The 13,576-nt window shown below is 44.1% G+C and overlaps 1 protein-coding gene across 1 annotated transcript in view; it reads left to right on the forward strand.

Annotated features, from left to right (window-relative positions):
- The first annotated feature begins 8,441 nt into the window (after positions 1–8,441).
- Positions 8,442–13,576, forward strand: part of PDK1 (pyruvate dehydrogenase kinase 1) — a 36,138-nt gene continuing 31,003 nt past the window's right edge. Inside the window, exons 1-2 of the mRNA XM_049887442.1 lie at positions 8,442–8,738; positions 11,127–11,268. Coding sequence (XP_049743399.1) covers positions 8,537–8,738; positions 11,127–11,268 — 344 coding nt within the window. The 5' untranslated portion in view covers positions 8,442–8,536. The remainder of the gene's footprint in view (positions 8,739–11,126; positions 11,269–13,576) is intronic.

Below are 13,576 nucleotides of genomic sequence, written 5' to 3' on the forward strand. Positions count from 1 at the left end.
ACGTGAAAGGTGGACGATGAATAAGGAAGACTGAAGAAGAATTGACGCTTTTGAATTGTTTGCGAAGAATATTGAATATACACCACGGACTGCCAAGAGAACAAACAAATCTGTCTTGGAGGAAGTACAACCAGAATGCTCCTTAGAAGCAAGGATGGCAAGACTATGTTTCATATACCTTGGACGTGTTGTCGGAGGGATCGGTGCCTGGAGAAGGACATCATGCTTGGTAAAGTAGAGGGTCAGCAAAAAAGAGGAAGACCCTCAATGAGATGGATTGGCACAGTGGCTGCAACAATGAGCTTAAGCATAACAATGATTGTGAGGATGGTGCAGGGCCGGGCACTGTTTTGTTCTGTTGTACACAAGGTCGCTATGAGTTGGAACTGACTCGATGGCACCTAAAAACAACAACTATCTTTGTGGGAGCAGATCACCAGATCTTTTTTCCATGGAACTACTGGGTTGGTTTGAATCACCAACTTTTGGGTTCGCAGTTGAGCGCTTAACCATTGAGCCACCAGTGCTCCTATTTTCTCCTTCTGCCACAGTAATAAAATCATTAACTGGACTGGTGCTTCCCAGAATAAAGAGCACTCTTCCCACATTTGTTGCATTTAAGCATGGCCATGCGGCATTAGCTCAATGGAGTTGTTTGCATGCAGGGAAAGAGACGAAGAAAGCACTTACAATTACAGTGAAACCTGTGAGAGCCAAACTCCACAGGACTGCCTTGTTTTTCACGGTCTTGAAATTTTCAGCCTTTGACTGGGTGCAGTCTTACAACTTTTCTAGAGCTTGTTTTAGTGGAAAATATTAGAGTTTTCCTTCTCTGACTGGTTTCTGCCTTACACAGGTTCAGGCTTTCACAGGTTTTTCTGTACAAGATTTCTAAAGTAAATGCTGTAAGAGAGAGAAGGGGCGGAGGAAGTCTCTTTTCCTTTTTGCAGCAGGAAAAACTACATATACATATTTTTTGCTTTTCGATTTGTATTTACCCTTACACCAGCTATGAGTTTAAATGGCTCTCTAGAACCCATTACATCCAAAAAAGCTGGGCCCATTCTGCTTTACTCAAATCATAATCAAAAGTCTCACCTAATGACTTTTGTGCCTAATTATGGATGAAGATAGGATGATGATCTTAGGGGTTTTGTTATTGTTGTTCTTGGGGAGGGTTTTTTTTTTTTTTTTTGAGGATCATAATGGGAGACAACATCTTTTCCCTTTTGGAGTCTCTTGAAGGTCTTAATCTCAGAATGGCCCTTGTGAAACTGGACCAACGGGTCCATGCCCAGTGTGCAAGAAGCCAAACTCTCAGACTCTGGTTTTGAGAGGGAGAATTTATTTTGCAGGCTAGAAAGTGGGAAGTCTGAGGTATTGACCTCAGATTGACTTCCCCGATCCTCGTAAGCAATTTACAATTTATACTTACACATATTCATTTAAGGGTGGGGGAAAATGGTGGGCAGGATCAGAAAGTTTTAACTATTCACAGTTTCTACCGATTATTTATTATGAGGTGGGGCTAAGACTTGGGATGGAAGTGGCGGATGGACCCTCTGCTTTTGAAATGGGCTTGACTACTGCTGTTGATGTATTTCCAGTGATTTTGGTTTCTTGGCGTCTTTGGTTTCCTTGACATAAGCTCTCTTGCATTATTGAGCATGCATGGCAGCCTGAGGTCATCTGTCAGTCATCTTTGTCTGTTCTGTGCATGTCTGACCATTCTGCGCCCGTTAGATCTGAATTCATCCGGGGCTCTCTAGAGAGTCTGCAAAACAACTTGAGGGAAATGAGTGAGGTGGTGGAGGAGGTAACTAGAAGTGGTGAAGTACTAATTAGTTAGGTGTCTTCAGCCTGTAGGGTCCCTTAACACTTGGTTATCTCCTATTTTAAATAGCTTTCAACCTTCATACAAACACACACACTTTACCAGGATACTCTGCTTTATTGTCTTTATAGAAGCATATAGCACTCTCTGAGATAATTGTATATGTTTGTTTATTGCCTGTCCCTTAGCACAGAGGCTTCATGAGTACTGCTGTATCCCCAGAACCTAAAATGGTGCCTTGCCACCATTTGCATGTCTAAAAAAATTTTGTTGAATGAATGAACTTCAGAAGTAGGCAGCTAGGAACCTAGGAAGGAATGAAATGGGAGAAACAAAGGGAAATCATGGAGAAGCTAGAAATTTGCCCCTCTCCCCACCACCTCCACAACAAAATCTAAAAAGAGAATGATTTGAACTTTGATGGTGGCATATATAGTTGAGACATCAGCAGGAGACTTCCTGCCTCTCAGAAACGGGCTCAAATCCCTAATTACAGTGGGTCTATTCTCCCTGCCCATGTTTGTAAATTCTTAGGTGTTTCCTGCCCTAAGCCCTTCCACTACCATCACCTAGGCTCTTCATGTGCAAAAAACTATACCATTTAGCCTTAATTCTCATATAAAAAGTGTTTTTTCTCCAATTTGTACCAAAGATCCAGTCTAAGCAATTTTTCTTTCTTTTTGGGGGGAGAATCTTTACTGAAGATGTGGGTTACAGGGAGTGCTCACTTCTTGAATTGGCCTTGCAATCTCCTTCTGCCAGGTGAATTCCTCTTCGGGTTTCCTGCAAGGCTGTTGTGTGGGCTTTCCCTGGGGCTCTGTCCCTTCACTCCAGCAGCATATCAAAGACGAATACTTTGTTTTCCCTAAAATAAATGCTGGTGAATAGTAATTACTTGAATGATCATGTCCCTTAGAGTAATAAGGCAAATATATGTAGGAAAAAAATTTTTGCTTCAGTGGAATGCTATGCATTGTTTAGTACACAACTTTCCAGAGTATTTGATTCTGATTCACTGCCTTTGAACTATTCTTCAACTCTGTACATTGTAGGTGACTGATAACAATGCAAATAATTATTGCCCATATACACGGGCAATAAACTCCCGTCAAATAGGGGGACAACTGTCCCCAGTGGTACCACCAAAGAAAAAAGCCAGTTTTTGCAGCCATTTGCAAATTCGTTTCAGTATTCCTGTTGTGTGTGTGTTTTACTTCTTTGAACTGATTGTAACCTCTTTTCTGGCTCCCTCATTTACCTAATGAGTTGAATAAAATTTTGCTAAGCACTCATTTTATATCTGCATGAGAGACATGATTTTACCTTTTTTCGAAAATCATCTTTTTTAAATGTGTAGGTCAGGGTTCTGGGGCAGAAATGGTAGCACACTCAAAGAAGAAATAAAGAATGTTTGATGAAGGGACTATTTACAGGGGTGTGGGCAGAATTCAGCAGCATGGGATGGTAAAGCACCCCATTAGCAACACAGGGAAACTGTTACCTGCTCCAGGGATCAGAGGGCAAAGGGAGGGAGCTGTTACTGGACCCTCGCAGGAGCCACACCTGTGGGAGAGGAGACCTTACTAGAACTGTGGCCACACTTGGAAGAACACAATCATGGCTTTTCCTCTCGTCCTGAACCGCATGAAGCCAGAGGGTGAGCACACAGAGTGACACCATCCAACCTCCTGGGGCACAGACTCGGGCAAAGAAGAGAAGAGAATGTACTGATTTAGGAAATAACATTGGAGTCATTATTCTCTCCTTCAGCATAGAGAATGTGACCCAGCTAGAGCTGGATTCACAAGGACTCACAAGGAAACATCAACTGGGCCCTGAGATACAAAGACAATAGCTAGGACAATCTTGGAAAATATCTTTTAGTGAAACTTTCACAAAAACCAATCAAACAGAACACAAAAGACTTCCATTCTTATCTTTTTCTATTAGCATTTAGTGAATAGAAAATTTGTTGGACCAGTGAAGACCCTCCTGACTGTCATTACTGAAACCTGTAAATTAAGAAAGATGATTCAAAATGTAGAATCACGTTGATCTAGCAGTTTTTAGCGAATCGGTGAAAAGGGAAATGTTCAATGATTTTACCAACTTGTGATGTTAATATATGCTGATGATTCTGTAACATTGGGGCAGATGTGGCTCTGGCAGCATGCTAGTCTGTCCTCCCACTTCTGCTTATTCTGTGACCTTACTTGGATTTGGGCAGACATTAGCTCTGGCAGCATGCTTGTTCCCTTCCCACTTTTGCCTTTTTGAATATATGTTGAATAGAACTTTCTTTTTTGTTTTACTAAACTTTGTGATTTTTTTTTCCTACAACAGTATCTAGAGGGGCAAATAGAGAGCAGCCAGCACAGCTAGCATAGACTCCTTGCTGTATCTAGTGTTAAAGAGAGGAACTGATAGCAGGTATCTTGCTTTGATTTTGAGGTTTTCTTTCTCACAAAGGAAACCCTCGTGGCGTAGTGGTTAAGTGCTACAGCTGCTAACCCAAGGGTCGGCAGTTCAAATCTGCCAGGCACTCCTTGGAAACTCTACGGGGCAGTTCTACTCTGTCCTATAGGGTCGCTATGAGTCGGAATCGACTCGATGGCACTAGGTTTTTGGTTTTTACTCACAAAACCAAATATTCACTTTAAAGAAATTCCTGACCAAAGTTAATTTGCCAGCAGCCTTTCTTTTACCCAGAGTTGCAAATCCTTCTTTCCTGTTCAAAGAAGCCAGGCTTACTAAACTTGAATTTCAAAAGACATGGGTGGGTGGAAGGGCAGAGACTATCTTGTGAACCATACCAACTGATCTCAGTAAAAGGAGGAGGGCAGGGTTCAACCAGTCACGTTAAGATTAGCAAATGGTTGATCTGCTATGTATTTTTTTCTCTCTCCTATTCTATTTATAAGCCTCATTGTACTTTAAGCCGTTTGCTTTTTCTGGAATCAAAATTGTCTCTCTATAAAACCAAAGCCAAACCTCTTGTCGTCAAGTCAAGTCCGACTCATAGCGACCCTTTAGGACAGAGTAGAGCTGCCCCATAGGGTTTCCAAGGGGTGGCTGGTGGATTTCAACTGCTGACCTTTTGGTTAGCAGCCATAGCTCTTGACCACTGCACCACTGGGGCTCTGGTCCTCCTATACGCATATTGAATAACTGCTCAGGATAAACTTTATGTTCAAATTCTGTTGAGTTTCGATTATTTTTAACACTAGCTTGTTCTCCATTGCTTTTCTTACTTTTTTTGGTCAGACCGGCCCAACATGGATCATGAATTCTCAGTGAATTTAGAGGTCTGGCTCAAGTATGCTATATAAAGACGCCTTTATAGAGCCTGAGAAACAGAGTTTTTAATTCTCCTGAAATCCAGATTTCTGGGGTTGGGGGAGTTGGGGTGTGTCGTAGGGAAAAAACATCAGTAAGTTTAGTAAAGGAAAAAGAAAGTTTTATTCAATATATATTCAAAAAGGCAAAAGTGGGAAGTGGACAAGCATGCTGCCCGAGTCCAAGGAAATATTACAGAATAAGCAAGAATGCTCCTTAGAAGCAAGGATGGCAAGACTGTGTCTTACATACTTTGGACATGTTGTCAGGAGGGATCTGTCCCTGGGGAAGGACATCATGCTTGGTAAAATACAGGGTCAGCGAAAAAGAGGAAGACCCTCAATGAGGTGGATTGACACAGTGGCTGCAACAATGGGCTCAGGCATAATGACGATTTTAAGGATGGCTCAGGACCAGGCAGCATTTCGTTCTGCTGTGCATAGGATTGCTATGAGTCAGAACCGACTAGACGGCACCTAACAAGAACAAGAAGCAAGAATAGAAAAAGACAAGCATGCTGCCAGAGGGACTACATAGGATTATATACATCCCTACAGAAGCAGACTGTCACATCTTTCTTCTGCAGAGCTGCTCATGGTTTCGAGTCGCCAACCTTTCAGTTAACAGCCAATTGCTTTAACCACTTCGCCACCAGAGCTGTCAAATTACATCATCGCAAAACTGCTAAACCACTGAGAATCATAGCCCAGCCAAGGTGATACATAACCTTAACCATCACAGCCAGGGTTACTCTTACCTAACACCTCAGCATTTGTTACTGCCAAACGTATGTCGTTAACATGTAAAATAGTTGGATAGTAGATTTATTACTAGTGTTATGAATGTGAAATGCTGGATAACGAGATAATAAGTGAGGGGTAGGTGTAAGCTTCAAATCAATTTATATTATTGGCTTAATATTATTTGATTTAACAAGCCTTAGAATATGATTATACTTTATATCTACATAGTTAAATAATATATCCATTTAGTAAAATTGTCCATGGTTCTCTCCAACTTCTGGACTCTAAGCCTTTGACCAAGAAGCAAATAGTTGATGCCATTCTATACACGTATGTATCTACTCATTCTCTGCATATTGGGTGGAAACTCTGTGAATATATTTGGAGAAAAGAAAAAATACTTCATAAAACAACTGATTTACTAAAATAAATCTCAAGTTTTCTGTTGGGCTTTCATACTTCCACCCAAGTCACTGTTCAGCTGAGCACCTTGACATGTGTAGACTGTAGCAGAGATGCGAATAGAGGATGAAGGAGATGAATAATGCTGTACATAGCATTTATTGGGGAATAGAACAGCTATAGCTGGGCAGCACTAGATAAAAATACCAAGTGCTCTGAGGTACAAGCAGAGAGAGGGGTCTATATAGAGAGAGAACAAAGGAAAGGCAGTGGGTTAATGATTGATAAAATCAGCTTGGGTTTGAACTCCTTTAAAATGTAAATGTTGGCCACTTGGCTAGGAAGGGGTGGGTTACCACCTGGGTAAGTGGCACCAGCCAGTTTGATTATACACATTCTTCCTAGGAACAAATTGTTTACATCCTGACACACTCTTCCTATATGGTTTACATCCTGACCTTTTGTTTCCTGAGAAGGCACCTTGGCCCCATCATTCTTGGTCTGACATGAGCGCCTCCAGTTGGAAACTTTTCAGTTTACAAAGTGCTTTTTGCAGCCCATCCCAGCAACTACCTAGACTTTAGTTTCCAAGTGGTCAGTGTTTCCCCTTCAAACTAAACAGTTTGCCTGACTAATGAAGCCTAAAAAAGAATTTCATTCTTTCTACTCATAATATTTTTATACAACCCAAGACCTGGCCACCATACAAAATTGTTATCCTATACCAGTAACTGCTGGGCTTACATATATTCTTTATTTGATAAATTTCACACCCACCATTAAGTAATTTTTTTGCATCTGAGCCATACAAGGAAATCCCTGGATAGAGCAAATGGTTAAGTGCTTGACTACTAGCTGAAAGGTTGGCAGTTTGAACCTACCCGGAGGTGCCTTGGAAGACAGGCCTGGCAACTGCTTCCGAAAGGCCACAGCCTTGAAAATCCTATGAAGCAGTTGTACTCTTTGCTTATGGGGTTGCCATGAGTAGGAATCTACTCAAAGGCAACTAACGACAGACAAGACTTACCAAAGCACTGGGGCTGGGTACATGGGGGGAGCAGCATGTAGGACATATGGAAGGGACAGAAGTGGTTTTCACTATAGACTGTAGCCTTTGCAGCTCTGCCTTTGGGACTAATCAATATTAGAAATTGTCTTGTCCTGTGTTCACAACTTGGACCCCTGGCAGCACAGTGGTTAAGAGCTCAGCTGCTAAACAAAAGGTCGGTGGTTCTATTCCACCAGCCGCTCCTTGGAAACTCTATGAGGCAGTTCTACTCTGTCCTATAGGGTCCCTACGGGTCAGAATCGACTTGACACCAACAGGTTTGGTTTTTAGGTCTTGTTCACTATTTAGAGGCCTGCCTGGAAGAAGTAGAGAGCCAGACTGTGTCCCTTAGCTAGTTAAAAGAGCAGGGCAGTTAAAGAAGAGGGATCCTTTAAACACATTGCTGACCATGCCAGGAATGCCTGCAGATAAAGCTTCCAGGTGGGCTGATCTCCTAGCACTGAAGTCGCTGTGATATTACTTAGGGCCACATCCCGCAGTGCTTATATACTATGGTTTGGCAAGGGTCGGCTCCTGAAGCTTTCTGGGTCTGTTTCTTCACCTATAAAATGTAGCGCTTGCAGCAGCGATAATGGTGCGTGAAAGGGGAGCGATGCTCTCTTCTCGAGCATTTTGGCTGCGGCTGGGAAGGCAGAGACAGCAAGAAGGTGGGATTTGTTACAAAAGGGCGTGGGAAGGGGCGCACAACACCGTAAGTCAAGCGCCACGGCGACAGGCAGGCCTTCCGGCCTGGCGAATGAGAGGGGCCAGGGACCTGGCGAGGCTCCCGCCTCAGGCCTTAGTCCTCACGCGCGCCGGGTCCCTGCGGCCGGCCCAGCCCGGAGGAACCCGCCGCGGGCCGGGAAGCGGGCCGCCCTCGCGCGCGCCCTCCCTGCCTCCCTAGCTCACGGAGTCCGCCCCACAGGCAGGGGGCCGGGCTTCGGCGCAGGGGCGGTGCTTGCGCGCGCCCTCCCCGCCTATCTCCCCGCCTCCCTCGCTCACTGGTTCCCGCCCCGCGGGGCAGGGGGCTGGGCTCCGGCGAGGGGGCGGTGGCCGCGGAGGTGACAGCCGCTCCCCACCCCAGCAGCCCGCCACGTCCCTCACGTAGCGCGGGGCTGAGCTGCAGAGCCGCGACCTGGCGCCCAGGACTGCCGCTCCTCCAGCCGGCTCGGCATGCAGCTGGCGCGGCTGCTGCGGGGCGCCGCCTCGGCCGGGCCGGGACCCGGGCTGCGCGCCTCCCGGCCCAGAGCCAGCCGCAGCCTCACCTCGGACTCGGGCTCTGGCCCTGCTGCCGAAAGCAGCGTTCCGGGCCAAGTGGACTTCTATGCGCGCTTCTCGCCGTCCCCACTCTCCATGAAGCAGTTCCTAGACTTCGGTGAGTGCGGCCCGGGCCTCCGGCCTTTGTGCGCCGCCGGGGGCGGGGAGCTGCCACCCCTGACCCCCTCTCGCCTTAGGCACACCCGTCCTCTGTCGTTTTCTCCCCTAGCGGAACCTTGGACGCTTCCTTCCTCCCTCGCGGAGCCGTAAGCTCAGGTGCAGGCCCTTGCTGCCCGGGTAAATAACTGGGGGTGTGTGGCTTTTACTGTGTATCGTTGAAAAACAAACCAGAAGGACCAAAGGCGGAATGACCTCCCGCCTTTCAGCGCAAGTGTACAGATGTGCGTACTGGGCCAGGCTTTTTCCGAAGAGCTGAGCTGCGGGGAGAGGCGAGTGCACGGACACCCCGGGAATCGTGTACGAAATCTGCAGAGCACCATACATGCTCAGTTTTGCATATGTGACTGCGTAAAATTAGCGTGATGATAGGGAATGCAGGTTATATAACTGGCCCTGTGTTTCATAAAATGTTTTTTTCAACAGTGTCTTAGGAGTGTTTCCACGAACAGCAGATTCATTTAATCAGCAATAAATAAGCCTTGAGCACGTGTAAAGTGCGTGAGTACAAGATGCAGTGGGGTTTACCACATATCACTCCTGTGAAAGCGACCCTGCTCAGATGGACGCTTTCTTATTTTCTCTAGAAAACATACAACAGATAGAGGAAGGAACTGCAAACTTAGGCATTTAACGTTTGACTTTCCTTTTGGGGGCAATGAACGTGGGTAGAAAAAAGTTGTGCACTGTGAGTACTGTTAGGTCACTGACCTATCACTAGAGGGCTTGAAAGATACTAGCAGGGCTGGCAACTTTATCTTAACAAACAAACAAACCAACCCATTGCCTCAATTCTGACTCATAGTGACCCTGTAGGACAGAACAGAATTGCCCCATAGGGTTACCGGGGCTGTAAATCTTTACGGAAGCAGACTGCCACATCTTTCTCCCTCAGAGTGGATGGTGGACGGAATCCAGGATATTTTGGTTAGTAGCTGAGTGCTTTAACCACTGTGCCACCAGGGCACCTTTATCTTAAAACTGGTTTACAGTGGCAGGCTTTTTAAGCTCAAAGCCCTTTGTTTTGTTTTTACTTTAAAATGGCACTAGTATGCTTAATGGGTGAATTTGACCTTGTTCACAAGTATGTGTTTACACTTGCCACAAGAAAATGTTTTCCTTTAATACCATAATTGCCATCTCCAATCTAGTTTTTGCTAAGGGTACCCCTGCTGAAAGAGCAAAATTAAATTAGTGAGTTGAAGTGTATTATTGAAAGAATATGACTTTTCAGTTGACTTTAAATGGAGTTGCTTGCCCAAGGACGCTCTACAGATGTTCTGCTTAGAATCCTGATATGTGAATGGAAAAGGGCAGTCTGCTCTGCAGGAACCTGACAATTGAATTAGACCTGCTGGAGATTAGGTAGCTACAATCTTGAAAATGGTTGCTGAATAGGCCTTGATGTTTTTTGCTTTCTGTTACTTGAAAGGCCCTCTACCTTTACTCTCTGCTTGTGGTGATTTTGTTGTTTGATGTCGAGTGGATTCTCACTCATAGGGACCTTATAGGACAGAGTAGAATTGCCCCATAGGGTTTCCAAAGAGTGACAAGTGGATTTGAACTGCCAACCTTTTGGTTAGGAGCCATAGCTCTTAACCACTGTGCCACAACCTGGGAAACCCTATGGGGCAGTTCTACTCTGTCCTGTAGGGTAGCTATGAGCCAGAATTGACTCGACAGCAATTGTTTTTTTTAAACCTTTTTGGGAGTCAGGTCTTTTCTCTCGTGGACCTGCTGGTGGATTCAAACTGCCAACCTTTTGGTTAGCAGTTGAGCATTTAACCATTGTGCCAATAGAGGGGCTCCTTGGTGATTAATATAGGGGTTCCATATGGAAATGAATGAATCTTCCTATGCACATGTCAAAATTTTCTGGTTTCTTAGACATTTATTCACTTTTTATAAACCTGGAGTTAGGAAGCAGATTTTCAAAATGATAGCAGGTTATATAGGCTAGGCTTTTTGATGTTCTACTGTTAATTAGACTGAGCCTTGCTCAGACTTGCAATGGTTAGGGAGATATTTTAAGGATGCTCAAGAAGTAAAAGCAACAGGAAAGTGTCTTAATTGCTCTGTAGAGGCATTGGAATTCCAGAATTTGGAAGGTTCTTCTGGATACCTCAGAACTCTAAGGGCTATTATCTTCTCTCCCTGCCTCCCCCTCCACCCCAGCAATGGGTACCTTTTGCCTCCTATTCTGTGCCCTATCATTATGATGATTCTGCCTCTCGGGCCCTGCCAGATAACTTCCTCTTTCTTTCTGCCCGCCTTGTGGCTTCAGCTGCCTGTTTTGACTTACTGCTTTTCCTACCATGTTTGGTTTCAGGATCTGTGGATGCTTGTGAAAAGACCTCATTTATGTTTCTGCGGCAAGAGTTGCCTGTTAGATTGGCAAACATAATGAAAGAAATAAGTCTCCTTCCAGATAATCTTCTCAGGACGCCATCAGTTCAATTAGTACAAAGCTGGTAAGAGTCCCATCTTGTGTTTGCAATTTCGATGGAATTGTGGGCTTTACTCAGCTTTAAAGCCAATGCTTTTTTACTCTACCAGTTGCCATCAAGTCAACTCTGACACACGGTGACCCCATGTGTGTCGGAGTAGAACCTGTGGTCCATGGGATTTTCAATGACTGATTTTTCTGAAGTAGATTGCCTGGCCTTTCTTCTGGGATGCCTCTGGGTGGACTCAAACACCTAACCTTTTGGTTAGCAGCTGAGTGTATTAGCCCTTTGCACCACCCAGGAACTCCTGAGTTTAAGTCATGGATTTGTCACTTCTTAGCGTGACCTGGGTATATTACACTGCTCTCTAGCCTCAGTTTCCTCTGCTCTAGAAGGGGGACTAAATATCTCTCTGTAAATACCAAATGAGCTCATGCATGCTTGGCCAATGTTGGGGTCCACCCTGACCTCTTCTCTTTTGCACCTCAGATTTGTGTGGTTTTCTCCTCACACATGCGCAAACCAGCTTTGATATCTTTCCCAAAAAGTGACTGAAGAGGTGTTAAGGGTGTGCCTGTGTATGTGGCAATCATTGTTATCAGTGGTAATGATATTAATTCAAAAGTGTTAGTTCTTTCAAGTACTGTAAATTTCAAATGAAAGAGTTGGGTAGAGTTAAGCCTTAAAAGGAAAAAATTTAGCTGCAAGGTATTTCTCAGTTATGAGTCTTGGAGCGCCTAGTTTTCCTTTTGTAGGCGTTATAGTTTATGAGAGAAACTGATCTTCTTTAAAATAAAAAGTGATATAAGGATGACTTCTGTATATATGATAATCAGATACTATCTAGTCCAAGTATGGAACAGTTATAAATTTAGTTTAAGTAAGAGGCATTTGTTTAAGAATAGTGGAATATAAAGGAGAAAATATACTTTTCTATGGAAGCGTATTTCTGTTTTTTAAAAAATTCTTCATTAATGAAGAACTGATGTGAACTGTGAACTTCCACTTAAAGCACAATAAAAAAAAATCTTCATTAAAAATAGAATATGCTACTTTTTGAAGTCTAGTCTGTGCCTACCTAGCACGTTAGAGAAACTCAAGTGTGTCTTGAGTGTAGTGCAGTTTTTCTTGCCAATGAAGAGAAAATTAAGGGTTAACAATACCAGAATCACTTGTACTTAACTTTGGAGTGCAGTGAAGCATTTTGTTATTTAGGGACAGCCTTCTGCTCCAAAACAAGGATTTACAGATTTTTAAACACTTTCATCACCACCCGAACACAGTGGTTGAGCGCATTGTTGCCATCCGAAAGGTCAGTGGTTGGAATCTACCAGCTGCTCCTTGGGAGAAAGATGTGGCAGTCTGCTTCCGTAAAGATTACAGCCTTGGAAACCTTATGAGACGGTTCTCCTCTGCCCTATAGGGTTGCAATGGGTTGGAATCAACTCAATGGCAACGGGTTTGGTTGGTATTACCTCCTGGGTCCTGGATGGTTGCTAAGTTAGGGCAGTTGTAGATAAAGCACCAAAAGAAGAGCAGACCATGCACTGCTGACGAAGGTACCCGCTAACCCACTGCCGTCGAGTTGATTCCAACTCATAGTGACCCTACAGGACAGAGTAGAACTGCCCCTTAGAGTTTCCAAGGAGCACCTGGTGGATTAGAACCACTGACCTTTTGGTTAGCAGCCGTAGCTCTTACCCACTATGCCACCAGGGTTTCCACTGAATGATAGTGAGGTGATTTTAGCCCAGGCCCTGCACTGCCGTTATACCTGGCTTCATTACCTTGAGAAAGTCATTTGGCCTCTCTTCCTCATTTTGGTCATTCCTTAACAGGTGCTTTGCTACCTTGAATTATTCAGTCAGTTAAAACCTACATTTTCATGCCTTTAGTTTTTGCACAGCTCTGTTTAAAAGAACCACATGGTAGATAGCAGACTTTCAGTAAATATTTGTTGATTAGACATAAACATCTAAAATTAAGGTTTTAAAGCAAAGACATTTAAGTTAGCCTCCTAGAGCAGGGTAGGGTGTCTCCTTCTTTTACCAAGACTGAGACAGCTTAAGTCATTTGCCCAAGATCATTTGGATTTGGTGATAGATTCAGTTCTTACAATGCCTAGTACTCCTACTGTAATGTACAGGTATGACTAAAATAAAATTTAAAACTATTTTTGGGTATAGAACTTAAAAATAGGGTGATTTTTGACTCATAGGGACCCCACGTGACAGAGTAGAGCTGCCTCCTAAGGTTTCTAGGCTGTAATCTGCACAGGGAGAAGCTCTAGTGGCAAATGGTGAGTGATTGGCTGCGAACCCAAAGGCCTGGT

Source organism: Elephas maximus, chromosome 6, assembly GCF_024166365.1.
Source record: "Elephas maximus indicus isolate mEleMax1 chromosome 6, mEleMax1 primary haplotype, whole genome shotgun sequence".
Taxonomy (NCBI): Eukaryota; Metazoa; Chordata; class Mammalia; order Proboscidea; family Elephantidae; genus Elephas; species Elephas maximus.